Raw genomic sequence first — 26,493 nt, forward strand, 5'->3', positions numbered from 1 at the left:
AATTACATCGACACTAGGGTATATATAACTGTGATGCAGTGATAGTAAGTGTTCAAATGCTTTCAAATGAGCGTTTCAATGCTCGACAGTAATTAATGTAGCATTTGAAAAAAATTTCCTTCAAAGTTTTATTCTTTGCACGCGAAATCAACCCCCCAAATCAAGTCGATCTTTGGGGTTCAGGAAGAACCGCCAAATCAAATCTTTTGGGGTTCAAGCTGAACCCCCAACCCCAAAATGAAGTCTTTAGTTTCGGTTGAATTCTCTCAAGACGTCCATGTGGGTTCAATCTGAATTCTCAAGAAAATGATGTTCTAAAGCATCTCTACTTATCTGTTAAACCTTTCTTTTTGAATTTTTATTAAGGAAAAAGAAGGATGAGAGTTGAACGCTTGTTAACTCGTGTAGAGGTGACTAGCTAATTTGTCACTGAAATTTATGGAAAATAGTGAACTCTTTACTTGTAAGGAATCACTATTTACAGACAAGTCATAATTTTACATGTATTCAATTAAAATACTTTTATAAGTCAACTTTTGTCAAAATTATAAAAAAATAAATAATCTTTTACACAAAAAAAAAATATTTATTTTGTATGACTATCACACTATCATATAATGTTACTAATTCACGTTTTATAATATATATATAGCCAATAAATTTATATTTTTAAGATATAATTTTAATATACATATATTAAAACTTAGATGAATTAATAACACATTGTGACGGATCTGACGGGTATTACTGCTTAAATTAGTAAACAACATAGCATCTACATAATTACGGTTATCTTAAGCTAATCGGGGCGACGGATTGGGCTTTATTCTTTTTGTTTATTTCACTACTGATTGGGCTTTACTTTCCAAAAGTGGACATCACCATGCTTTGACTAATAAACGAAAAGAAAAGTTGATATGAAAACCTAGTTTAAAAACGTGGCAGCATTACATGCAAACCCGTAAATATAAAATGGTTGTTGATTCCAAATGGATGGCAAAGCATGCTGAGTTAGTTAGATGCGATGAATGACTGATTTAGAGGGCAACGACATGTAGCTCCATAGTAAATGCAATGCCAAACGGACAATTCAATGCAAAGAAAAACCTAAACCTAGTAGCCACTGCCCGTGATCTATTTATATCATGAATATATAAATATATATATTTATATATTCAGGGACGGATCATAATGGAGGGCTAGGCGTGCTCAAGCCCGCCCTAATTTTTTAAATGGAGACGATTGTTATGGAATCTCTACCCTACTAAAGTAGAGAAAAGCGACTTTTTAATAAGTAATAATTGCGGCAGACGGCCCGACTCCATCTTCATCCTAGACATAAGCCTCCCAATTATTAAAATTGTAATCTTTAAAAGATTTACTTTCACTGTTTGCTTTATTTGCACTACAAAAAAAAGATATTTGGGCGACGAAAGTTTGGAAGACGAACTCAAATTTGTCGCCCAAACAGGTTTTGGGCGACGAATTGTAAAATTAGTCGCCTAAACTAATAAAGGTTTGGGTGACAAATATTTTCATCGCCCAAAGTCACTTTGGGCGACGAATATGGTGTTCGTCGCCTAAAATTACGCGCCAAAATGCTCTTGGACCATACTTTGGGCGAGGAATCCATATATTCCTCGCTGAAAGCTATTTTAGGCGACGATCTATAGATTTGTCTCCCAAAGTAGCTTGGGGCGACAAAATTATTCCTCGCCTGAAGTGACTTTAGGTGAGGAATATATGGATTCCTTGCCCAAACTCACTTTGGGCGACGAATCTATAGATTCCTCGCCCAAAGTCCAGTTCATTTTTTATGTGCATTTATATTTAGGTATAAGAATACGATGCGATCATGTTTTCAACGATCTGAACCGTTCATTTTTTACTTCCATACTCAAAGATCATCACTGCAAAAATTTAGCTCAATCGAAGATGTAAAAATTGGTTTGTCAGTTTGTCTCTAGAGATAAGATTCCCTATATTTTCTCTGTTTACTTTAATTATGCTGTCGAGGTCTCAACTCCTATAAGAGACCACCTTCAGTCTGTTGAAGGGCATCTTTCAAATGTGTATTTCTTTCATATCCTGTAAAATATTGTGAGCTTAGAGTGTCTTGAGGAGTGGTGTGCTCTTGTAATCACGTGTAGTGTGCTACTACAAACTTATACTCGACTGTTGTCATGTAACTTTGTTTATTAAATAAAATTTCAGTCCAGTCTTATGATTATATCTCTTATATATTTCATTTCAGCATGTACGTGTTAATAATCCTTTAAAATATTTGTGTAGTTTTCAATTAATTTTCATAGTTTTGTTAATTTTATATATCAAATCTATCACCTCTCTGCATAAGTTTAAAATAGATTAAACATGGGAGCGTTTGTACACCTATAATGGTATCATATATATATATATATATATAAAGGAATGCTCTAAAACTAACTGGTTAGCAAGTTAATACAAAGCTAACCATGCTTTTGGGACCATCACATAACTAATCTTATAATCCGAACCGTCAATTATTTAGACCATACTTCAAAGATTATCATTGCAAAAAATCAACTAAATCGGAAATCATTTATTCATCTAATTGAGATCAAATAAATAGACGATTAGTGTTTCCGATAAAAGCATATAAATAGTTTTTGTTATAATCAAATGACTAAATGACTTCTGATTTTGAAATTTTTTTACAGGAATGATCTTTGAAGTATGGCCTGAAAAATAGACGATTCAGATTTGCGGTGGGCCTAACATGGTGGTTAGCTTTATATTAACTTATTAATCAGTTAATTTTAGAGCATTCTTGTATATTTATATATATATGCCCTCAAGAAGGCATAAACTATGCACATATGCCTCATGTAAGGCAAAAAATATGTTGTCCAAAAAAAGGCATAAAATATGGGAGAACAAAATGTATAGATGGTTATGCAAATTTTTAGTTTTCATATTTTTAGTTTTTAGTTTTTCGTTTTTTTGTGTGTAGGATTGTAGGTAATGCTTATGCAAATGGCTTACATAACATATGTTTAATTCGCCTTCAATTGAAATTACAGGTAGATACATAAAAGTTGTAATGTTCGATCTATTCCAGGCTTCAGTCCTAAACGGCTAAACCAAACCATATATATGTTAGACCTCCCAAGATATAAAAAAACAGATTATTGGACCCTTTTTTGGTTCATTAATGAGCCAATAAAGTCCTTCAAGACTAGCTTGATCATGTTTATGTACACACTTATCTGACCACATTAGCTGATCGATCATCTTATGTACCAACTGATGTGACCAAATCATGTCAATTAATAAGATAGGTTGAACATAAGGTTTAGTTAAACTAATGTGGTTTAATTGAACAAATTAATAACATTACTCTTTTGCAAGGAGTAAAATTTCGAAACTTTCGGCGAAATTTCGTTTTTTAGAGGTAAGGAAATTTTAACACCATATCAAGAGGATTTCGAAAAATTTCGAAAAATTTCGCCGAAATTTTCCGAAATCCTCGAAATTTCGACGAAACTTTCGATGCAGAGACTGGAGGGAGAGAGGGGAGGCAGAGCAAGAGGACTTCGAAAAATTTCGCCGAAATTTCACCAAAATTTTTCGAAATCCTCGAAATTTCGGCGAAACTTTCGATGCAGAGATCGGAGGGAGAGAGGGGAGGCAGAGGTAGAGGCAGAGCACCATCACCAGAGGGAGAGAAGAGATCGGAGAGGAAGCTGCAGTGGCGTGCCCCCCTTCGTCGGATCTCTTCTCTCCCCCCTTCGTCGGAGGGAGAGAAGAGATCCGCGGAGGGGAGAAGAGGAAGAGAAGAAGATCGGGCGTGGGAGAGGGAAGATAGAGATTAGGGAGGAAGAGGGAGTGAGGGACTAGGAGAGATAAACAAAGAGAAGAAAAACTGGAAGTGAAGGGGGAGAAAAAGAAAAAGGAAAGAAAAATGAGGAAGACTGGCCACTAGAAGACGAAGACCAAAGTCACGGGGGAAGAAGAGGAAAAGGAAAGAAAAGAAAGAAAAAAAAAGGAAAGAAAAAAAAAAAAGGAAGAGAAAAGGAAAGAAAAGAAAAATTTTTTTTTTAGGGTTGATTGGGATTTGAAGTCTTTAGGCAATTGGAAAGAAAAAAAAAGGTTTGAGATTTTATTTGGGGTTTGATTTGGCCATTTTGGTGTTTCGTTTAGTTGTAAATATAAATTATGAAAAAAAAAAATTTATTCCCTCACCATGGGGTTTCATTCCCTTAATGTTTGGTTTTCCAATTTGGAGAATTTGTGAAATTGAAATTTCAGGTAAACCGCTATCGCCACTGCTGCCACCGAGTTAGTTCTCTTTTAACCCAATTCAGCTCAATTTGACTATCGAAAACCATTTCCAAGTCCCTTTGAGTAAGCTTGCTACTTTCTATTGCCACATTGGTGATTTATTCGTGTAATTTCATTATGTAATTATTAATTAGTGAAGCATTTTTTTAACAGTACAACGCGTATTATATTCATCACATATCACATGAAATCTACTATATAATTTGGTTTTTTCAATATTCTTTTATCAATGTAGTAGATAATATGTTAAATAAACATATAGTAAAGTTTCATTCAAAATTTCCGTCGTTTCCATCTAATATTTGTCGAAATTTAAAAATCTTCGAAATTTCCGTCGACATCGAAATTTCCTCGAAACCCAAAATTTTATTCCTTACTCTTTTGTTGATGATATCAACAATAAAATATGAGGAATTTTATTGACTCCTAAATTTGTTCTTTCAACACACCCAAATTCTAAAGTGTTTGTTTTAAACTTTCAATTTTATTCTTGTAATTAAATAACTGAAAGAAAATTAAAAATACAAGATTTTTTTGTCAAAAATGAAGGCTTAATTATCGATTTACCATTCAAAATTGTAAGTCATTTCCACATTGCCACCTGAAAGTTTTTTTGTTCTAAATTATCACCTGTAACTTACATCCGTGTCCCATTTTATCTTGTTCCGTCAACAATTCCGTTAAAAATAATGACTTGGCCGTTAATGCTGATGTGGCGCACTGGATGTGCGCCACGTGTCACATATTTTCTTGTATTTTCTGATTTTTTATTTTCCTATTTTTATAAACTTTGAAAATTAATTAAAAATAGCACCGAACTTAGAAAAATACACGGAAAATTCTTATGGACTCGTCTTGACTAGTACTAATTTTTTATGGAGTCAAAAATACTAATTTTCCCTCTAAAAATTTCTAGAAAATTTGGAAAGTTCAAATTTATTTTTAGAAAATTAAAATACTCTAGATTTTTTGAAAATTCATAGGATAATATCCGGACCTCCAAAAAATATGAGGTCTGCACCATTAGTCTTCTAAAAACTAACAATACCTTTCTCGTGAACATTTGCTACCCAAAAGACCTCTCGGTCTTAGAGGAAAATAAATTTCCCTATATAAAATAAATTCTAGAATTTCTGTAAACTCCCGAAATAATTCTCTAAAACAGGCTTTTGGTAATTTTTCCAAAAATATTTTTGAGAATTCGTCCTAGAGTTTCAGAAAATTCTAGAATTTTTCTAGAATTTATTTAATAGAGGAAAATTTATTTTAATTTTTTAGAAATAAATTTGGACTTTCCAATTTTTTTGGAAATTTTTAGAGGGAAAATTGGTAATTTAACCCTATAATAAATTAGTGCTAGTCAAGATGAGTCCGTAGGAATGTTTCGTGTATTTTTCTGAATTTAGAGATATTTTTAATTAATTTTCAAAGTTTATAAAAATAGGAAAATAAAAAAAATTCAAAAATAAAAGCAAAGATGTGACACATGGCGCACATCCAGCGTGTCACGTCAGCATTTTTAATGGAATTGTTGATGAAATAAGGTAAAATGGAACACAAATGTAAGTTACAGGTGGTAATTTGAGACAAAAAATCTTTCAAATGACAATATGAGAATGAGTTACATTTTAAGTGGTAAATCGATATTTAAGCCAAAAATGAGAGTTTGAATCCCCAACCCTCATCCCTCAACAGGGCCCCAACCCCCTCCTACTCTTCTCTCTCTCATCGAAGTCACCGACCCCGCATCCTCCATATTAGAGGTCATCAACTCTCTTATTGTCGTTACTGAGTACAAAACTTTAAGATAAACGTAAAATCGTACAAAAACAATAAGAACTAACGAATTACTTTATTTTATAAAAATAAAAAATGGGCTTAACAACTTTAGGTTGGAAATTGCTGGTTAAGACCACCAAAAAGGTAATTTCTTTACTATTTTAGAGAGGTTGCCTAGCTAACTTGGGGACATGACTATACATAGATTTATTTATTTTTTTTATGAGAAACACATTAACTCTTGAAAACAATAAAATCACCGTTTTTCTAGACAGCTTTCCGTTTGGACCTTCTAAACATAGATAGAGAGATCGAACACTATTTTTAGATTAGAGATAGCAGTAAAACAAAGAAGACACGGCCAAGAGATTTTAAAAGGCATGCACAGCCATACTTCAAAAGGATTTTAAAAGAAATTCCAAACATAGAAGGACTTGGGAGGTCAATTCTTGAGGTCCTTCTATGTGACACGTACAAACCACCCTACAAACATGTACCATATTGCAAGAAGTTTTGATTCCATGGGTTTGAGGGGTGTTGTTCTTCTGGGCTTCGGCTTTGCTCTGCTCTCTTGCATGGCCGATGGGGCATCCCGCGGACATGTGTTCCGGGTTGGTACGACCCATCGGAGCCTTTTGGAGCTCACCAGTAGAGCAATGTTGGAACTCCATTCCAAGCTGCCGGCTAATGAGACCGAAGCTGCACTGGTGAGTTTTTGGGCGACATTCATTTAAACAAATTTTGAATTTTGAATTTCAATTCATATATTCATATTTGAATTCACTTTTTGATTTTGTTTATTTTGAACTTTTAAGATATATTATTTGAAACTTTAAAGCTAGGTATATTAATCTCTCTCAAAAAAAAAAAAAAAAAAGAAGGTATGTAGAAAAATTTATAGATAAATATAGAGATTGCAAAATGCATGTTATATCATTCAGAGTTCTTTATGTACTTGTTTTAATGTATAGCTAATTAAAATTCAAACAACTTGTAATGCTAAAAATATAAAATTAAGGAAATATATTATTTATATTTGGACAAAATAAATCTTCATCGACTTTCATTTTAAGTTATGAATATATCTTACTTAAATACATTGTGTTTACATAAATGATATTTTATGCACATGATTAAAAATAAAATTACACTTTTCACAAAAAATAAAATGATAAAAATATTTTCAAAAAAAAAATCAGGGGGCCACTATTCGGACCTAATTTATTTAGAGGGTTGCTATTTGCACACCTCTGTTTTTCTTTTTGCACACCCCTTCTAAAAAACAAAAAAAAAAAACTCATGGGAAAAGACCTTATACCCTTTTTTTTTTTTTTTTCCTTTTGCACACCCCTCCTAAACAAAAAAGAAAAAAGAAAAAAAACAACCAACACTCACACACCCTATCCCGACCACGCCGAGCAGCCCACCACCGCCGGCGACCACCCCACCCCCTCCCTGCCCCTCTCTCCTCTCTCCCTTTCTCTATGTCTATCTAGCCTCTGCAATTTTTGTGTGTGAATGTTATGGCTGTCTGCGGGGCGAGAGGATAAAGGGAAGGAGAGAGAGAGAGAGAGAGAGAGAGAGAGAGAGAAAAAAAATCTGAGCAAAGCTCACCCTCATTGGTTGCTATAAAAGGAGTGGCAATTGGGCAATAGGGACTAAAGTTTTAAATTGCCACCCATTTTATAGCAACCAATCATTAGTTGGCTTTACTCACATTTTTTGTAGTGGAGGCGACATGAAGACATGAGCCTGAGAGGAGGGGAGGGCTCCCGGGGGGGGGGGGGGAAGAAGAAGAAGAAAAAAAAAAAAGAGATGGAGATGGGGTCTGTGGGTGAGGTGAAGGAGAAAGAGAAGGAAAGAGGGCCAGTATGGTCTTTTTTCTTGAATTTTTTTTGTTTTTAACAAAAAAGGTGTGCAAAAAGACAAAAAAAATATGCAAATAGTAGCCATTTTATTTATTTCTAGACCCAACACATTTTTTATATCCAACATTAAATTTAAAATTACAAAAATTCATTATCACACCCAATAAGTTTCTCAAAAATACCCCTAATAAAACCCAACATCACAACCAACTTATTTTATTCTCTATATCCAACAACACACCCAACGGTCCTAACACTATCACCTCCGCCACCTGAACACCATGTGGTAGTTAAACTGAGAAATGAAGCTGATGATCATTGGCCTTCTCATCCATTCAGAAATCGGAACCAGAGAAACAAGTAGTACACGCAATTGGAATTTGGTCAACGATCACCTTGCCCCTTAGCAAACACAATCACTTTGCCCCCTAACAAACACAAAAGGTCAGCAAAAAGGGCAGTGTAGCCATAAATGAATTCGGCCGATTTGGGATCCTCTCCTTGTCTTGACAATTTTAATTCCCAATCTAGACCCTCTATTAGAAATTTAGGATAATCCATAAATTTATAATACACGGTTTAGCGTCAAAAGTCAAAACCCATATATTTACTAAGATAATAAGAGGATTTACATTATTTATATTGTCATTCTGATGAGACAATTAGAACATATATGATCTAGAAAATATGTGAAAATCCATGAAAGAGGCCGCCGGCAAAGAATTTCCATTGATCTCTGAAACCTTCAACACTTTTCTTTAATGTGTAACAAGACACAACCCCAAAAGTCAAACGCCATGACAAGGATTACATACAACTCTCAACTCTCTATTATACCAATACGCAGACTTTGCATGCCCAGAAGAGTTTCATACCCAATTAATTAAGGTGGTGGTTATGGTGTTAAGGTGGCAAGGGTGATGATGTTGGGACTGTTGAGTGTGTTGTTAGGTACAGAGAATAAAATAAGTTGGTTGTGATGTTGGGTTTTAAAAGAGGTATTTTTGAGAAATTTGTTGGGTGTGATTGTGTGAATGAATTTTTGTAATTTTAAATTTAATGTTGGATATAAAAAATGTGTGGGGTCTAAAATTAAATAAATTTGGTCCGAATAGCGGCATCTAAAAAATTATACCACCGATTTATGTATTTTAACTTACCCGCATGTTGGGCTTCAATGCTAATAAAATATTGTAAATGAAAACTATAGAAAAAATAAACTTATATGGTCCACTTTTACTAATTACCTTATTAACAAAAGTAAGGTTTTTTGGAAAAATAAGGTTTTTGGACAGACTTCGAGTTAGGATTTTTATAAATATCTTAGATCCTATTACCAAAAAAAAAAAAAGAATAAATAAATATCTTAGATCCAATGCATGTCCATAGTACTTCATATCCAAACAGGCTTAGATTTTACTAGGTTCGGGCCCAGGACTGAATTGAACTCTTCGAACATCCAACAAAACAAAATTAGATGTTACACATGTGAAAGAAATATAAGAAACAAAAAGGTGAAAGCAATACAACAACAACTTGACATTAATTGCAGACTTGCAGCAAGAAAGCTAGTTGTTACTTGGCAACTTGGAATTTTCCAGAAACACTATAGTTCATTTCCTTTACTTTTCTTTTCTTTCTTTTCTTTTGGCTGCTAGCTGAATAATTCAGTTGGAGAGAGGGTAGAAGTACTCACTCACACAACATTTATTTATGACTTAGTTACGTGACTACTTATTGTATATGAGAGATGGTATATACACTCGTATCATACAAATTTTTCTTAGCCAATAAAAGAGTATTCACGAAGAAAAAGTTTTGTATACGAGTGTTGTATAAAACCCCCAATCTCACATCCAACCTTCTTCATGCTAATAATGTGATTAGTATTGTGACTTGTGAGAGAGAAGTATACGATGGTTATACGTAGAAATTTTTGTTCACTTGAAATGCATCCCATAACTAATTTGCTGATATGCTTGTTCTAAGAATGCATTACTCTCTTTGATTTTATCGATGGATTCTGGGCTAGGTACCTAAGTTAGTAACTAGCATAGGGGGGTAATCCTAACGCAAAGAGTATTAAACCTTAATAAAAGCATAAGTCCCCCCGTCGGTACGTTCTTTCATGTGCTTAGGTACCTTAATAAATAGGGTTCAGTCTCTTATTAATTCAAAGAAATTAAATTAAAAAAAAAAAGGAAATGAAAATTAAAATGTGAATGATTTGGTAAGAGAGTGTGAAGAGAACAACACTACAAAAAACATATCACGAGCCATTACAAGACAAAGCCAACCTCTTTTCTTTTTCTTCCCCATACGAACATTACTTCTCTTCTTCCTCCTCCACCTAGCAGTAGCGCCGTTTAGCCTATTACACCTTCTGCTCATTCATTCAACACCTCTCACTTTCTCTGCCACTCTCGATCTTCTATAAAAATCAGAGCCTTGTTCTGCAAAACCAAGCAAACCCCAACTCAAATTTCAGTGCTTTTATTTCCAAAACCAAAACCATGGTTCTTAAGCAGTCATTGAAGTTTGGTCTTGCCCTTTTTGCCCTCTACTTTAATTCAATTCATGTGCATGCCCTTAACATTGGTGTTCAAGACACAGATACGTCTATTGTTCTGGTTTGCTCCTCTGCATTTCTTCTTCTTCTTCTTCTTCACCATCTCACTTTATTTTTGCTTCCCATTAATTGGTTTCAAAGTGATAACATTCTCTTCCCATGGCTGCTCAAAATTTGCAGAGTAAAGAATGCAGTAGAAGATGTGAGTCAGAGTTCTGTACAGGTACTGATCTCATCATTCACACTTGGTATTTTTTTTTTTTTTTTTTTTGCTTTGGAGATCGAATTAGTGAATGGGGTTGACCAAACAATTATAATTTATTTATTTATTTCTCTTTTTTTTTGGTCCAAATGTCACAATTATATGAAATGCCCTTTTGATGACTTTGATTTGTTTTTGGGGTTTCAGTGCCTCCATTATTGAGATATGGGAAGTATTGTGGGCTCTTATACAGTGGATGCCCAGGGGAGAAACCCTGCGATGGCCTTGATTCTTGTTGTATGAAACATGATGCCTGCGTGCAATCTAAGAACAGTAAGTTCATTCATTTCTTAATCCATAATTACAGTCATTTTAGTACAATTTAGTAGTACTCTGCTTTGGATTGTTCTGCATTTTGGATAATGAACTGCTCTGCTCTGTATACTGTTCCATTTGATTTTAGTTTAGGAAGGATTTCAATTTTTGCATCACAAAACAGAAACAAAAACAAAAACAAAAAGGCAAAATAGAAAAACGGTTGGTGGGGATAAAGGAGATTTCACCATAACTGGTGCAATGAATTGATATATATGGCATTACTTAAGGCTATGAAATGCACAAACAGAAATTGAATTGAATATTCATGCTTATTTCTTAAGTAACATCATCAACACTTTTGAAGGAAAAGGATAAAACTAATTTGTACCCATTAGAAAAAAGCAAAAAGAGCTGCACATTTGTAATTTTTTTTGGCTAGGGTGGATAATTTTGACTCTTCCAACTGAAGAAATCTTCTTTAGTAACAGTAGAGTACAGAAACCAGTAGCACCTATGTCTTTTATGCACCACAAATGGCCTCATTCTGCTTCTTCACAAAGATATAATATGGATGAAATTGTTCTCTTACCAAACAATCTAACATGTTATGTTGTTAACAACATAACATATAACATACGACACATAATTTAAGAGAACATGAACTAGATATATTATATTCATATGCAGTGTCGGTGGTGTGGTACAGATATGAGACTAGAATGCAGCCAAAAGTTCCTACTGAAATAAGACTAATCATTAAGATGGAGAAATTATTTAATAATGTGTTTGATTAAAACAAATCCAAATTTTATTCTGTGGTGTTTGTGTGCATGATGTCTATGCAAAAAGTAAACCTTGTCTTTTCTTTTTCTAAATCTTTTTTGGTTGGTTTGTGTGTGAGAGATATTCGAATATGCAATTAGAATTCTAAAACAAAGTAAATGGTGGCATGTGGAATATGGTGTACAGATGACTATCTAAGCTCAGAGTGCAGCAAACAGTTCCTAGATTGCATGGCTAACTTCAAACAAACAAACGGGAGAACTTTCAGTGGAAGCAAATGCAAAGTTGAGGAAGTTGTTGAAGTCATCACCATTGTCATGGAGGCAGCATTATTTGCAGGAAGATACCTCCATAAGCCTTAGCAGAGAGCTAGTAGCTAGCTGGCCTCATGTCATTTCTAATTATTTCTCTACTTCGATCTTTTTTTTCTTTGTTTCTTTATTCTTGCATAGGTGGAAAGAACATTCAGACCAAAAACAAAAACAAAAACAAAAATGGGAATGAACATGCACCTGTTCATGCATTGATTAAATCCAGATGTTCATTCCATAATTGTCTCGCCAGAAGCAACAAAGCTTTCATTTCTTCTTTCTTTGCCTCTCGGAGAAAAGAAATAAGAAAGAAGTGAAAGACTGGTCCAGTTGGATGATAGGATTTAAAATAAGGGTATTTGGATTTGAGTTTTTCGTGTAAATTGCGTTTTGGACTTTCGAAAACAGGGGATTTGAAATTACATTTTATAGCTTAAACATGGTTTTTTTTTATTTTTTTATTTTATTTTATTTTTTTTTATAAACATAAGAAATTAATATATTTGAAGTCCAATATATTAAACAATTTCCACTGAAAGCTCAAATCCAAATACCTCATTTTAAATACTTCCATTCAAATGGACCCTAAACTTGTAGATGTCCAAGTTGAGATAGTATAATGTAACCCCTAAAAGACACCTGCTTGCAATAAATATAGTATATATATATATATATATGTATATATGTATTAGCATATATCTAAATTAAAGGCACAAGTTCTTTTGGAGTAGAATTATAATTAGGAATCGATAGAAATTCATTGGCTTGCATCCAACATTCATGCAAGACATGAAGCACAATCATAATAACCACAGTCAGCAACTCAAGTTGGTCAGCTTTACAAATGACTATCTGAAGAACCTAAAGCAAAATTAATCTAAAGCAATGTTGAATGGCAAGCAGCCAGTTAATGCCCAACTGAGATTTTGATGCACCCTCAATTGGACAATGATTATGGAAACCACAAAATAGCTGATCGGCTAATTGTTTTCTAACCCATAAGTTGAAGGAAGCAATGAAAAGAAAATACCATTAGAATGAAGTTAAAAACACATGTAGAGAGAATTTGCTAATACCAAACAATCTCAATTTTACAACCAAAAGCTAAGAACAGGACAACGGCATGGGATAGTAAGTAGCATCACACACAAGGCAAAGTCTGCATAAAGTGATGAGTAGTACAAATTTCTCAGTCTCATCACTGCCTATGTGAGTTATGTCACAAAGTGTCTTAAAGGTCTTATCCCTAAAATTATAAGAGATATTCTTACAAGGAATAAACAGCAACAGAGATGAATCCTCTTCATTATCCTCTCGAGAAACAAAGATAGTTCAAATCCATCTTCAGCACATCAAATTGAGTATGACAAGGACTAGAAGGAAGAACAGGATACAAATGGCCACGAGACTCCCCAACATATCTACACATCAGAATGTGGTAGTGTGACGAGTACTTTCTCTGCTGCTAATCCAATGAATTGCGCCATTGCAGTATACCAATTTGGTCCAGATTGGTATAGCGTTCACAGAATTTGGGGTTGGAGATGAGAGAGTAACATGTCTTGGAGACGCATTTGAAGCGGAGCAGAGATCGAACTGGCAAGCACAGTAGGGTTTGTGTAATGAGGACTTCCTTGTTGGCTACGGTTTCTGCTGATTGGGGACACAGACTCTGCATGTTGCCTAGGACTTCTGCTGATGTGGGACACTAATTCTACGATTTCTATATGTCATTTAAATTCCACTCAAACCAATTTCCTCCGCTTTATTTTGACTGGGCCTTACATTTGTCTTGGGCCAAACAATTGTTATGCTAAATTTTGGTGCTAAATTTAGCAATTGCTAAAATTGCTTTTAGCAACCCTCCTCCTCCATTGTAGCTAATTTTCACTAAAAATTGTTTTCTTTGCAATAACATTTAGCATTTAGCACTACCAATGTGCATGCTCTTACTAATAAACCTAAATTATAATATATGTACGATTATTAATATCTAAACTCTAAATCCTTAAAAATTGTACGCATGTTATAACGTCAATAATTTTTTTACCTCTTAAGGTAGAACTTTAAGAATCTCCAAAGAAATTAAATGGAGTAAGTCCTTAGCCTTACAACTGTGAAGTTTGTCAGAACATTCTTCTCCAGTTCCCTCTTTTATCCTTCTATTCTCCCTTTTTATCTTCCTTGCTATGTTCTCTTTTTCTTCTCTCCTCTTTATCTTTTTTTGGTTACTTTGTAGGTATGTAATTGAATTCTCAACCTAGCATAATCCTTAACCATTACCCCATCTACCTTGACCACTTTGACTAATTGCAATGGCTTCTTTTTCTTTTCTGTTCTCTCTTCACTCCTCCCTCTGATTTTTCTTTCTTTTCTCCTTCACTCTTCTTCTTTCTTCTCTTTCCCTATTTTCTTTCTGTCATTTCTTCATTCCTCTAACACTACTGGCCTTAAATAAATCTTAAGGTCATCATCAGATTCCATAGAGGGAGGGTGATTCATCACCGTAAGTGGATCTCCTCCACACATCTGTGCAAGTTCAATTAAAGATGGGTAAAATATCTTAGCTCTAAGAGCATGTGTCAAACATTATGATCCTGATCTCTCTTTTTATTTTTATTTTTTGTTTATTTATGTGGGCTATTATCAGTTCAAGACCTTTCGGTTTAAACAAATGGGCCTCAGGACATTAGTTTACTTGCATAGATTGGTTAAAGATAGTCTAAATAAAATTGTAACTTAGCCCAATCATAAAATCATTCTCACTTATTTATTTATTTTAGAGCAAACTATATTTTATTATCTCAACTTTACATGTTGTTTCAAGTTAGTACCCCAACTTTGAAAATTTATAAAAAAGTACCTCAAATTTCATTTTGTGTCAAAATAATACCTCCGTTGGTTTTTCTATTAGTAAAACCATTCTCTGCTTATGTGGCAAGAGTATTTTTGTTTTTTTCTCACATATAAAAAAAATAATATTTTAAGAAACTTTGAATAAAAAAAATTCTTCAAAAAAAAAAAAATCTACAGTAGGGGGAGTGGGTCGAGGAGGGGCGGGGAGGGGTTGGATTTGGGAGGAGAAGGGTGGGGGTGGGGAGGGGAAGGGATGGGTTTGGGTGGGTCAAGCTTGGGTGAGGTGGAGGGGGTGGGTTGGGGGGAGAGATCGAGGCGATGGGGGCTGGTGTTGGGTGGGGAAAAAGATAGTTGCAGAAGAAGAAGTGGGGTTTGTGGGTGCGGGGAAAAGATGAAATATTAAAAGTTTTAATATTTTTAATTATTTTTTATTGAAAGTTTTTAAAAATATTAATTTGTTTTTTACATGTGGAAAAAAGATGAAAATATCACTGTTACGTCATCAAATAATGTTTTCACTAATAGAAAACCTAACAGAGGTATTATTTTGACGCAAAATGAAACGTGAAGTACTCTTTTGCAAGTTTTCAAAGTTGAGGTACTAACGTGAAATAACATATAAAGTTGAGGTACTAAAATGTAATTTGCTCTTTATTTTATTATTGTTTATGTAATTATATATATTCATATAAATTTTTTTCAGGATATTATAAGTTTGTAAAAAAAAAATAAAAATTGGCTGGTCTCCGGAGGTCAGTCGGAGGTCGGTAAGTGATTGGCCCGAAGGTGGTGAAGGATAAAGGATGGACCTATAACTAAAATTGTAATCTCTTAACACATTGGGTCTAAAGTTTACCTATTCTAAGCGGCCTAAAAAAAAATTTACCTATTCTAAATTAAAGTTAGATTTACTTAATCTTGCTAAAAATAAAAGTTAGATTTATTTAGTACCCAAACTAAAATAAACAAACAGATAACTAAACTCACCTAAAAGGTTGCAATGTTAAATAGGTTCAGTTTGTGACAAATAAATTCACATTTTAATTTCTTTCGTGTTTTTGGCGCCAAGCGCTCAGTACCCTGCCGAACACTCGATAAGCCTTTTTTTAACCGGTTAAATTGGCACTGTCCGAAAGTTAAGTCACAAAGTTTACTAATGGTGACACCCTTAATATTATCAGAGATGACCTTACCAGGAATATGCAGCACCAGAAATGAATCTTCTTCATCATCTTCCTCTCGAGCAAGAAAGAGAACAACAAATGCATAATAGCAATGGTCACAAGAGGCGGTGCTTATGCGATCAAGATGAATATGGTACTTGACAAACCAACCAGATTGAGTAGTCTAATCCCATCTCTATCACATCACGTTGGGTAAGACAAGGACAATAAAGTTCAATGAGATGCAAATGGCCGCGAGACTCCCCAAAGTATTTGTACTCCCTCTTGTGGAAAACACTACAACCCGGCGGTCTAGACACCAACAATATCCATGACCCTCTTCGTTATATATGTCATAATGTAACAGCTAACTTGTACCGCTAATCCAATGAATTGCGCCATTGTAGTACACCCCATGTCTGAAGTCGATATGAAATGGCCTAAGGAAAGTCAATAAACTGATCTTGCAATGCACCGGAAGCAAAGAACCTTGTAATGAAGCGATTTGGAAGGGTCAAAAGCCAGAGCAACACCCAAATTAATGCTTGTGGATGTGTTGGCATATGGGGAGCTAAGTTCCTAGAACTACTTGGTTGTGGGATTGATAGCATAATATCCTCGAGTTGTGTTTGCTAAGCTGGAGGATCAACACAAGAGCAAGCCATTGCAGGACTGCAGGGTCTTGGATGAAATTGAAGGGTTGGTAGGGTGACGCGGATGGGTTTTCATTGTTGCGGAGAGAGATGAAGTTGTGCGACAAAAGAAGGCGGGAGACATTGGAGTGTGGGTGTTGGAGGGTGTGGCGGTCACGGAATTTGGGGTTGGAGATGAGAGAGAGCCAATGCTTGGAGAGCGGAGACGCATTTGAAGCGAACCAGAGATTGAGCCGGCACACATAGAAGGATGTGTATAGCAAGGTCTTCATTGGTGGCTACAATCTCTACTGCTGCTCCTGAGGAAATGTTGGGTAAATTGGGACAGAGACTCTGCAGTTTTGCAAGGGTTTTGCATCAACCTCAATAATGAGCCCATGTTGTATGCACCACAAGAGCCATGGATGCAACCAACTTAAATTTTATTTTGTAGGTCACTTTTCTTTTCTTTTTTATTAAACCATATTGGTAAAAATTCTCCTTCTCTCTTCTTTTTTCTCTATACTTATCGCCTGAGATAATTTCTCTTGTTTGCACTGTGCTTTCTCTGTTCCCTTTTCAACTTTTCCTAAAACTTGGCTAGGCTCTCAAGTCTGTTCCTCCATCTACGAGATTTAATTTGGGTAATATTAAATTCCTCTAAGAGTTTGTTTTCAAATCATGCTTCTTCAAAATCAAAGATTTGGGTCACCCCCTCTTCAATCATTGTTTATGGGTTTGCTTAAATAACATAACAAGCAAATTTTATAGATGGAAGAGAAGAAAATTTGATTGATGGAAGAGAAGAAGAAAAAGGGTAAGGGAGGCAAAAACTTCGGCATCCTAATGTAAGGCATGGAGAACAAGTTCCTCTAGGCATCCTAATGAAAGCTTGAAGAAGAACAAGCTCCTCTTTAATATCATTGTTCTTGTTGGGTTTGATCCAAAATTCCTTCTTGCAATTTCTTTATTCGTAGAAATAGATGTAAGATAACAAGAATGGCTCAAAAAGACCAAACCCAAAGTGTAGAAATACTAGCCCAAAATATCAATGTTAGGAAGAGATGGAGCATTTTGTTCCATTGGCAAATAATGGTCCCTAAGAGATTTTTAGGGACATGACAAATAATGTTGGGTTTTCAATTAATTGAGAAAAAGAGGGGTTGAGTATAGAGGAATGAAGGGAGAGGAGAGCGTTTTGAGGAGAAAAATTTGAGCAATGCTAGAAATTCCAAATTCAAATCACGAATGATATGTTAGTATTTCATTGATTCATACATGACTTACCCTAAGTATTATTTATTTCACAACAAGTAAAACACTGACGTGTGTAATGACACATCATTTGGGATTCAAATTTGAAATATAATTTTAAAATCCCTAACATTATTGGAAAAATTTACATTATCGAGGGAGAGAGTGAGAGAAAAGAAATATTTCCTTTTATTTTTTTAAAGTCGAAGATAAATCATATCAGCATCATCTTAACCATTAAAAATTGAATTTAAGGGCTCAAAATTGTATCATAAGACATGACCCATATTAGACAAATATGTGTAAGAGTGGTTATATTCTCACCCCCTTGTCTTATTTTTCCACCCATATTTTAATAAAATTGATAATGAAAAATTTATACTTTTGTAAAATGACTTCTAAGGACTTGACTAAAAAAAGAAAAAAATAAATCTACTCTACCTACTCATTCTCTAGTCACACACCTCTTTACAACGACTTAAACTTCATAAACCCTAGAATCTTTTTATCTTTTTCTCATATCATTAATCATTTGATTACTGAACATAAAACCATACAATACAAGCATAAATGATATGACTACCAAAATTTCGGTTATCAAAAGTCTCATTAGAAGTAACCACATGTTAAGGATCACAGGAACCAAACACCATGAGGCAAATGTGTTAAGCTCCTTTATGGCTGCTCGTATAATTTAAGGTTTGTGCCGGTGATTTGCGTTCATAGCTAGTAAGCATATACCTACAAACTAACAAGAAAAATTTTAAGATAGATAAAGTGAAAGCTGCAAACAATGATTCGACTTCTAGAATGAAAGCTTGGGCATCATTGAAAAATGGTCTCGATCACTTTGACAATTGCAGAAAAATAAACTTATATCCATCCAATAATTCATCCCTAAACTTCAAATTAAATCCCTAAAATCAATACTCAATTTCTAAATCAAAAGAAACATTAAAATATAATGAATTCTTGATTTAAAACTATAAAAAAATTAAAAAGTAGGATATAGGATAATCATACCTTTTAATAGATGTATAGGCATCAATCAAATAGTATCATTGATTTTGAGTTTTGGTTGTTTATAGAAAAAAGAAATTATGAAAAAAATGGGTTGATGATAATTAAGGGGGTGGGAAGAGTGTTTAGCAAGTGAATGTTTGAGTTGGTATATCAAATGGTACTGTAAGAATAATGAAAGGTGAGAAAAATATTTTTATATTTTTAATGGGGGTGTAAAAATAAGATAGGCAAGAAAATAGGACATGAGGGTAAGAATATAAGCACTATTATGTGTAAACATTTACAATCCTATCACTATAACCCTAGAAACATTACGACACCCCCAACTTCTAGTTCAAGCTAGTTTAAGAAACAAGTTACAGTTATTTTTCGTGGATAGAATATACAATGGATCTGAAGGAATCTAAGTTTAACACAGTGAGAATCACAACAATAGCAGAATTGATTAAATTTATATCGACACTGAACAAAAGAGTAGACAATTCAGAACACTAAAATCAAATAAAAGTGTATTCAAAAGAATCAGAAACATTACAATATTGTCTTTATTCCTCTTTAGAATTTTCAATGTGGTTTTATTCCATGGTGGTCACATAGGTCTTATTACCTAGAAGCCAAAGATCCTGACTCCCCCACAATTAAGGGAACAATCAGTAGTTCAATAGGTTCAATGAACCACATTGTACATTAGTACATATATATAATATTCAATAATCCCTATCAAAGTTTTCAAAAATATGTCTTAAGCTAAGAGCTGAGCTTCATGAGCTCCAACCTTAACAATTAAGCTTATAGCGAACCTAGAATTGGCAAGAGCCCTGAACCTGGGACTACCACACTCTAGTAACTAGAGGGAGGAAATGCTCGATCCCTATCAGACATGAAGTCAAAGAATTTAAAATGGGTTGTGAGCACATAGTCAGACCTCATTGACTAAGCCAGAGGGTGTGAAAGATATAACAAGTTAGAGATGGATCGAGCTCTGTGACGGTCGTTGTTCAATTCAATTCATGTAGTGGATCAAGCTCAGCATTCATAATTCTCTTTATTCATACTATACCATCTCTTCTCTCATTCTTGTGTTTGAACAATCAACATAAATTACGTAATATTTTACAGTGGCACTAGAGAAAGTGGAAATCACATTTTACAAATTTTCTTCAATACATGTCCCCCGTGTGTACATAACTTTACTATTTTTTACTTACCAAAAAAAACTTCACTATTTTTTAATCATCCCACCATCATTCTTATCTGCAGAAAAGAAGCAATGTGTATAAAGAAATAATTGTTGCATAAAACAATCGATCTGCAGTTGGTGGAAGAATTGATATTATGATATAATATATATCAATGCAAGCTCTTTTTATGAGGTATACCTTATTGGGGCCCACACGAGTCGTTTTGTGTCGATCCGAACCGTTCATTTTTTACATCTCCATTGATAGATCATCCTTGCAAAAAATTAGCTAAATCGGAAATTATTTACCTATCTAACTTTGATCAAATAAATGGATGAACCAAATATTTTCGATGAAACCGTCCATTTGTTTTATCAAAGTTAGATAGGTAAATGATTTCCGATTTGGCTAATTTTTTGTAAGAATGATCTATCAATTGAGATATAAAAAATGAATGGTTCAGATCGACACAAAACGACTCGTGTGAGCTCCAACAAGATCATACCTCAACATAAATAAGTTGAAGTATACCTCAATAGAAGAAGCTTGTATACCAATAAATCTCCGTTAGTGTAATTAAACGATTCCCACTTGACTGTAAAGAAATGATTGTGGAATAATTGATATTATTATTATATAATATACATATATATATATATATATCTCATTTAACTCCCATTTAATTATACTAAAGATTCCTACTACATAAAATGATAAAATGAGAGAGAGAGAGAGAGAGAGAGAGAGAGAGAAAGAGAGAGAGAGAGAGAGAGAGAGAGAGAGAGAGAGAGAGGTGGAAGCGATCAGACAGAAGTCAGAAAAGTATAAGAAATTTTGGTGAGATTGAATAAGAAACTTGGAAGTTAAGGCAATTCTTGCACATGTTGTCAATGATCAAATGCAATTAGTTTTGATTTTTCATTGACACTCTAGCAGTGGTTCTGCATTGTATATTTGTTACTTAATTTTATCCATATGCGCATGATTGCTGTTTAAGTACTACTGATCATGAGATCGATCGCAGCAAATGGTGACTATCTATAATCCATTGCCTGCAGCTGAAGCAGTAGCTAGCAACCAAGAACACCAGCCAGTAAAGTCTCTTCTCAGCATCAAAAAGCCTCTCCAACCAGTGGCTCACTCTCATCTCCAAACCTCAATGCTGTCACAACCACCACAGTCTTGCCTCTGCAGGCATCATCTTGTGTCAAATCCTGGTCTCATCGGCGGCAGCAGCAACTTCTATCCAGAGAAGGGCAGTCATGACATTGCCTCTGGAATGTGAAGTCGGTGCCCATCTCCTCTCTCAAAAAGAACAGAGAAGAAAGACTGAAAGACTGTTTTGGGGATAGAAACTTCAAGAGTGAATCAACTTCTAATCTAAGCTAATTTGAAATGGAAGAAAAATGGTTGAGCTACCACAGCTCAGCAAGCAACTACATAAAGTTAGTAAGTCATTCACACAGAGAATATAAAAATGACCTAATTAAGGAATCGAAGTATAACACCAAAGTGAGAAATAACAAAACTAACAATAGCAATAGAAGTGAATTGATCAAGTTCACATGAACGAAACTGAAAATTGGAGCAGAAAATTCAGAGAATTAAAATGACATGCAAGTCTACTCAGAAATACCATTAGACACAAGCCAAAGTCTCCATATACTGATAAGTACTATGCCACCCAACTTGTAAATCATTCTTAGTCTGATATCCTTTGGGAGTTAAGTCACAGAGTTTCTTAAAGGTCCTATCCCTAAGATTATAAGAGATGACCTTACAAGGAATATGCACCAACAGTGATGAATCCTCCTCATTATCCTCATTATCTTCTCGAGCAACAGAGAAAACAACAAATGAATAATAATACCAGTCATGGGGGTCCCAACAGTCGTCCTCAAGTATGTCCGGAAATTCAGATATTATCGGGTGAAGATCAACATAGTACTTTAGAGACCAGCCAGAGTAGTCCATTCCCATCTCCAGCACAACAAATTTAGTAACATCACCCTCATAATTTTCAACACGATACAAACGACCATGGGACTTGCCAAAATATCTAGACTCCAAAAGCATGGAACTTCGGGAATTAGGTACCACCACTCCAAAACGCTCTTCATCTATGTTATAGTGTACCAACGTACCTTCCGTGTCAATCCAATGAATTGCACTATTGCAGTATACCCCATTACTAAAGTCCACATCACTAAAGCTGATACCAAATGAATCACGGAAAGTAGATTTTGCGAGCCTCCAACTTCGAGACTCAGACGAATATATCTCAACCTCAACTTTTGTCGGATAGTCGATATGTGCATCAATGTTCCGAACGCAGATCACCTTGTAATGAAGCGATTTGGAAGGGTCAAAAGCCAAAGAAACACTACAAATGTATGTGGATTTAATAGTAGCTGGAAGTGTCAAGATCTTGTTGGTGGTGGGATTGACAGCATAATATTTGCGGGTTGTGTCTGTTTCGCTGCAGGAACCGCACAGAAGCAAGCCATTGCAGGAGTCCAGGATTTGTAAGCCTGCGAGGTCTTGGATGAAATTGAGAGGTTCTGAGGGACACCCAGAGGGGTTTTCATTGTTGGGAAGAGATATGCAGTAGAAACCATGATATAGCATATGGGAGAAGAAGCCGGAGATCTTAGGGTTTGGGTTTTGGAGGGTGTGGCGGTCACAGAATTTGGGGTTGGTGATAAGAGACAGCCAATGCTTGGAGACGCATTTGAAGCGGAGCAAATACCGAGCCGGTATGCAAAGAAGGATTTGTGTAAGGAGGTCTTCGTTGTTGGCTACAGCTTCTCCTGAATTGGGACAGATACTCTGCATTTTGCCCTAGGGTTTTGTTTCAATGGGAGACTGAAGAAGAGGGTGTCATACATATAGCAAGATAGAGATCCGGCCCAGCCCACTACTCGTTCCTTGTTAAAATATAAGCCCAACAATAAGCCCATGTTAGTTGCTGCATAGGTTAAGTCAATATCCATTCAAAAGAAAGAATTAGTCAGTGCACCCTGGAGAAAAAAAAAATATATATATATAATAAATTACTCTTGAAAACAAAAAAAATTGATTTTCCAGAAAATTTAGAATTTTCAAACTAATTCCCCGAATTTTCTGGAAAATACTAAACGTCAATTTGATAATTTGATCCCAAATAAAAATAGTAGTAGTCAAGACGAGTCCATAGAAATTTTCGGAGAATTTTTTCATATCCTGAGCTATATTTGGTGAATTTTTAAAGTGTGTCTAGGGATCAAATTAATGTTCGGTAATAAAAATGAAGGATGACATTGAGTGAAAATGCACTTTAAGAACCAAATTAGTGTTTTTGTGAAAATTGAGGGACTATTTGTAATGAAAAGCCAAATTTTTATTTGGCTTATTTCCAAAGGGAAGTTGCAGCTACGCACATATTGGTGGTGCACAAGGTGCCTTCTGAGTCTTTGCTCATTGAAGCACCTTGTTGTTAATGCATCATGTTCACTTTGTGATCATCCTGTAGAGTCATTTCCCTTCATCACTTACTGCTCACTTGTTCTAGTTGTTGAGATCTAATATCATCCACATATTGGTGGAAATTGGAATATGATTCTGCCCTTGTTATGAATCTAATCATGAGTCAATGGGTTGCTTGACAGACCGTAAGCATTTCTTGTTGGGGACATGGACTTGCAACATTAACCCTGTTTACAGTTAATGTAATTTTGCACCTGATAGATTTGCTCACTTAGGCTATTATTCTCTATACCACTTGGCCTATTGAGGCACCGCGTGTTATATAAAAAGTGGAACTTCAAAAGTGAATTAACTCCTAATCTAGGAAAAATTGTGAGCTACCATAGTTCAATAAACAATTACTTAGAGCATGTGCAATGCAAGGTCAATAGGAGAGTTCGGTTCAATATATTGACATTGTGAAAGAAAAAATGCTTGCAATGGGAGGTCAATAGTCAATTATTGAACTGACTTATCAATAGCCAAAGCAAAAAAATTTACAAAACTATTGCCAATTAACATAACCGAGACACGGTGGGACCCACTAATGGACAAAAGTGCCAAGAGGAGAGAGAGTGTTCTAAGTGGATGGAGGTGAGTGGCCGGAGGTGAGGGGAGAGAGTATGCGTGGGCCCGTGCCAGCAGCAATTGTCTCACTTGTGGCCAGGTGGAAATCATATATTGATTGGTTTATTTTTAATTAAACCAACTGAACGTTCCTGGCACCAAAAAAAAAAAAACCAATTGAATGTTTTAAAACCAATTACAAGGAAAATTATTTGGTGTAACTAATACACCATCACGTGGTGTAACCGATACATCATCACGTGGTATAACTAATCCAACGTGTAAATGTATTGTTAAACGGTATGTTTATTTCTATATGTATAGTATTAATAGTGCCTAATTTTAAACCCCCAAGTTACAGTAAAAATTTGCATCCGCCGCCCACCTTTTAGGAACTCTCCCAAAACCCCCTAGCACTTGCATTTCCTTTTCTACCCTGCTATCGTCCCATGCATCAGCTGACGCAAGCCCACTACCTCTACTCTTGAGCTCACGCTAAGCAACTAGCAACCTTACATTAATTTTCTTATTATTTTTAAATTTTTTAACGGCAATAATGCCTGCTACAGGTTTACCCTTAAGTTGAGTAAAAAAATTGCTTTTAGCTTCAACTGGGGATTGAACCCGAGACCACCAGAGGCATTTAACAGTCACCCTACAATGGAGGTTTGTGACTTCTGTGTTAATATAGATAATTAATGATATTTATAAACATTTTAACATATTTGAAATCTTTCTTATTTCAATGTTTAATTTTATAAATTAAGTCTAATTATTTTTTTATTGCAAATTTAGTGTAATTTTTTCCATTTTAATTGAGAGTAATTTTTTTATTGAAAATTTAGTGTAACTGTTTTTAATTTTTCAATGATCGATTTTTTAGTTTCAATGATCGATTTTCAGTTTTAGTGACCGATTCAGTTTCAGTGATCAATTCAGTTTCAGTGATTTTTTTTTTTTTTTCAGTTTCAGTTTTAGTGATCATTTTTTTAGTTTTAGATATCAATTTTTCAGTTTTAGTGATCATTTTTTTAGTTTCAGTTATAGAATTTCAATTTCAATTATCGTTTTTCCAGTTTCAGTTATCAGTTCAATTTCAATTTCAATTTCTGTTCTCGATTTTTCAGTTTAAGTGATCATATTTTTCAGTTTCAGTTATCGATTTTTTAGTTTTAGTGATCATTTTTTCAGTCTCAGCTATAGATTTTCAGTTTCAGTTATAGTTTTTTCAGTTTCAGTTATTGATTTTCAGTTTCAGTAATGGATTCAATTTCAGTAATCGATTTTTTTTTGTTTTAGTTATCGATTTTTTAGTTTTAGTGATCAATTTTTTTTAGCTTTAGTGATCATTTTTTCAGTTTCAATTATCGATTTTTAGTTTCATTGATCGCTTCCACTGGCCCGTCCCATTGACACACTAGCATAGTCCGCTACTTCTTGAGCCACTACTTGCCACACAGGCTCTACTATATAACAAGCCTTTATGTGCAAAAAATTATAAGAATTTGCACAGAAAGTGACTCGAACTCAAGTCAAGCACATACAAAAAATAGTTACACTACTTTGTAATAAAAATAAATAATTACACTATTTTGAAATAAAAAAAATAGTTACACTAATTTTCAATAAAAATAGACAAATTAAAATTTGAAATTAAATATCTATAAAAATGTATAAATATAGTTAATTCTATTACACTTACACAAGTTGCAACTTGGTTGAGTTGGTTGTGCTTCCCATTTGTACAAGGTCTGTTGTTCAAACATTGATTTGTTCATTTTTCACCCAACTTGTTTTTTCAATTTTTTAGATATGGGATGGAGATAGTGCTAGACTAAGCTATGTCAGCAAGTGGATCATGCAGTTGGGTGAGAGGCACAACTAGAATTATAACAAAAATAAAAGTGTGGATCATGTAGCTAGGCAATGTCAGCGAGTGAATCATGCAGCTGGGCGATGTCAGCGAGTGGATCATGCAGCTTGGTGAGGGGCACAACTGTAATTATAACAAAAATAAAAGTGTGGATCATGCAGCGAGTGAATCATGTAGCTGGGTGATGTCAGCGAGTGAATCATGTAGCTGGGTGATGTCAGCGAGTGGATCATGCAGCTGGGTGAGGGGCACAACTGAAATTATAACAAAAATAAAAGTGTGGATCA

General features: G+C 34.7%; 2 protein-coding genes and 1 pseudogene across 2 annotated transcripts; 1 reads left to right on the forward strand and 2 right to left on the reverse strand.

Moving 5' to 3' along the window:
• Positions 1-10,261: 10,261 nt before the first annotated feature.
• Positions 10,262-12,605, forward strand: PLA2-ALPHA (Phospholipase A2 family protein). The gene is made up of 4 exons (XM_086232891.1): positions 10,262-10,600; positions 10,720-10,762; positions 10,949-11,074; positions 12,029-12,605. The coding sequence occupies exons 1-4, from the start codon at positions 10,484-10,486 to the stop codon at positions 12,202-12,204; spliced, it is 462 nt and encodes a 153-aa protein (XP_086089017.1). The 5' UTR covers positions 10,262-10,483; the 3' UTR covers positions 12,205-12,605.
• A 596-nt stretch (positions 12,606-13,201) lies between these two features.
• Positions 13,202-17,227, reverse strand: LOC147293622 (F-box protein At5g07610-like; annotated as a pseudogene).
• Positions 17,228-21,900: 4,673 nt separating this feature from the next.
• Positions 21,901-23,097, reverse strand: LOC147293623 (F-box protein At5g07610-like). Its single transcript, XM_086231097.1, has one exon. It carries the CDS (start codon positions 23,095-23,097, stop codon positions 21,901-21,903), a length of 1,197 nt encoding a protein of 398 aa, XP_086087223.1.
• Between the last annotated feature and the right edge of the window lie 3,396 nt (positions 23,098-26,493).

The sequence above is a fragment of the Dryas octopetala genome, chromosome 2 (assembly GCF_963921425.1).
Source record: "Dryas octopetala chromosome 2, drDryOcto1.1, whole genome shotgun sequence".
Taxonomy (NCBI): Eukaryota; Viridiplantae; Streptophyta; class Magnoliopsida; order Rosales; family Rosaceae; genus Dryas; species Dryas octopetala.